At 36.1% G+C, this 2,569-nt stretch overlaps 1 protein-coding gene across 2 annotated transcripts in view; it reads right to left on the reverse strand.

Annotated features, from left to right (window-relative positions):
• Positions 1 to 1,086: 1,086 nt before the first annotated feature.
• The window catches only part of mrps33 (mitochondrial ribosomal protein S33), a 3,381-nt gene continuing 1,898 nt past the window's right edge, over positions 1,087 to 2,569 (reverse strand). For both annotated transcript variants that reach the window (XM_035675211.1, XM_035675206.1), the window contains exon 3: positions 1,087 to 1,592. In XM_035675211.1, coding sequence (XP_035531104.1) covers positions 1,487 to 1,592 — 106 coding nt within the window. In that variant the 3' untranslated portion in view covers positions 1,087 to 1,486. The remainder of the gene's footprint in view (positions 1,593 to 2,569) is intronic.

Genomic DNA, 2,569 nt, shown 5'->3' on the forward strand with positions numbered 1-2,569 from the left:
ACTGGCTAAAAATCATCTCGTACTAGAAAAAGTCCTCAATAAATTATTGCTATGTAAAAAGTACACACACTGTTTGGCGACTGGTTTCTCCAGAATCTTAGAGAGGAAGGGAGGTTAGAAATCAGTCTATAGTTGGCTAAAACTCCCTGGGTCAAGAGTGGGCTTTTTAAGAAGGGGTTTTAATTACAGCTATTTAAAAAGGACTGTGGTACTTATCTGTCTAATAAAGAAAGATTAATCATATCTAGTAAGAGAAAGGTGCCAATTAAGGGTACACTTTTTAAGCAGCCTAGTTGGGATTGGATCTAACAGACAGGTTTGATTTGGCTTCGATGAAGAAATTATTGAAGTTAACTTGATGAATGTCGATAGCCGAAAACATTCTAATATATACTCCTAAGTTTACATTAGTTAAAGTTCCTGAACTCGGAGAGCAGTGATAGCTGTTGGGCATTTGTGACTCATTTTCTCTCTAAATAGTAATAATTTTAATTCTTATAAAAGAAGTTCATGAAGTCCTTGCTACTTAAGTTTATGGGGATATGTGGCTAGGTGAAACGTGTTTCAGCAATGAAGCTGAAAACAGAGATGTTTGAGGGAGCTAGTCTTTTGGTGGCATAATCTGAATGCACAGCAGTTGCAATAGTCAAAATCTCTTGAAGCCAGTCTATTTGAAAAATTTTAGATTAGCCCTTAAAAATCAAACCCCATCAGATAAAAATCAATGATTTTTTTTCAGCAATATAGCAAAAAAAAAACTCACACAGAGCTTTAATCACTTTTTGGCAAGTGGAAAACTGCATATTACAGCTTATATTGGCCCTTTGAAGGTATTTCAACTAGTAAAACTTGAGTAGGTGAGCTATAATCTTTAAAATATAACTCACATGGGTGAAATAAAGTCATTTTGGGGCAGAAAAGACCTTTCATTGGTAAGATCAGAGCTCTTATCACTTTTTAAAACAACCTCTGGCTCCTCCGAGTGCTCCTAAGAGTCTCATTCCTAGGTCGTCAAACTGATGCTTTAGGACCCAGAGCGTCAGTATTTGACCCAGAGCATTAGCACTTAGTGAAAGATTCAGCAAATATGACAAAAAAGTTATTTTTTTATAAAAGTTTCCTACTGCAGCTTTAAGCTAACACCAGCTACAACATGAGGTACAATAGACCAAAATGTATTATTAACCATGAAGCTTTAAAAGACATGACCACAGGTTTCTTACTGTTGTGTATGTACAATCATAATTATAATCACATTAGCATTTGATTGGCTGTTTATAGCTCCATAGTGTTTCAACACTGTTCAAAAACACAACCAAGAGAGATGTTTCACATGTAATGCTAACTTAAGCTATTATTCTTGCAAACATAGAAAAGCTCCCCCAGTGACAGTGCACAGTCCAACACTGTTTGCCTTCTTAAAGAAAACACAATAAAACAAAAACACAAATCCTATGTAAAGAAGGAGCAGAGGAAATGCTGTAGCTCATTTCTTCTTGCTTGCTCTCTTTCCCTCTCCCTTCTTTGGTTTCCCTTTTCCTCTCAGTTTCTTCAGCCGACACATCTCCTCCTTGAAGTCTTCATGCTCATCTCTGAGGAAGAAGAGAAAACATTTTATGAAAACTTTCGGAACACTCACTGAAGGTTAGGGTCACACTGATACTCAGAATTTCTCTTATTTTAACCCTATTTTGATAACATTCTCACCCGCTAATTAAAGGTCCAGTGTGTAACAATAAGGGGATCTATTGTCAGAAATGGAATATAATATTCATATGTATGTTTTAAAAAAACGAAATAAGAATTGTAGTTTTTTTGTGTTTTTGTTACCTTAGAATGAGACATTTTTATCTCTTCTACAGAGTCTGCCATGTTACTACTAGGGATAGGTGATATGGCCTACAAACTAAAATCTCTGATTTTTGTACACCACATCCAATTTATTTCTTTGGAAATGTGAAAACACCCCTGCTGTTGTAATGTTTTATTGCTGGGGCCCTTTCTCTTCATATGAGATACTATAGGGAAATTATTCTTGTCCTTAGCAGCTATATATCCCTGCATTACAACATTCGTAGATCAAATCTCAGTTTTAAAATGGAAATTCAAATGAATGGATTTAATTCAAACCAAACACTGCCTCTAGATAACAGGGCTATGTATTGGGAAGAATCAAGATACAGGGGTTACCATTCAAGATATCGTGATAATTGTGATACTGTGACCAAGGTGATATATTGTGACAAAAAAAAAGTCCATCCCCTTCTCTGCTACATAATGTCAAACATATAAAATAATCCGGCCTGCAAATGTGTGCCAATGGTTGATGAGATGGGAGCAGGTTTTGGGGCTTAATTTGTTGTTTGGCTGCTGATGATATAAAATGTATAGGAACTGCTATTAATACAGCATCGTATGCATTTAATCTAAGTACATTTTTGATGCAACCACAACAGTGGTTGGCTGCAATCTGCAACTTCACCACTAGATGCCACTAAATCCTACACACGGGTCCTCTGATTCTATTTTGGCATTTGTTTGATCGCTGTTAAAGGGACACTTCACCCAT

This window comes from Morone saxatilis, unplaced genomic scaffold (assembly GCF_004916995.1).
Source record: "Morone saxatilis isolate NCDOM2014 unplaced genomic scaffold, NCSU_SB_2.0 Contig10, whole genome shotgun sequence".
Lineage (NCBI taxonomy): Eukaryota > Metazoa > Chordata > Actinopteri > Moronidae > Morone > Morone saxatilis.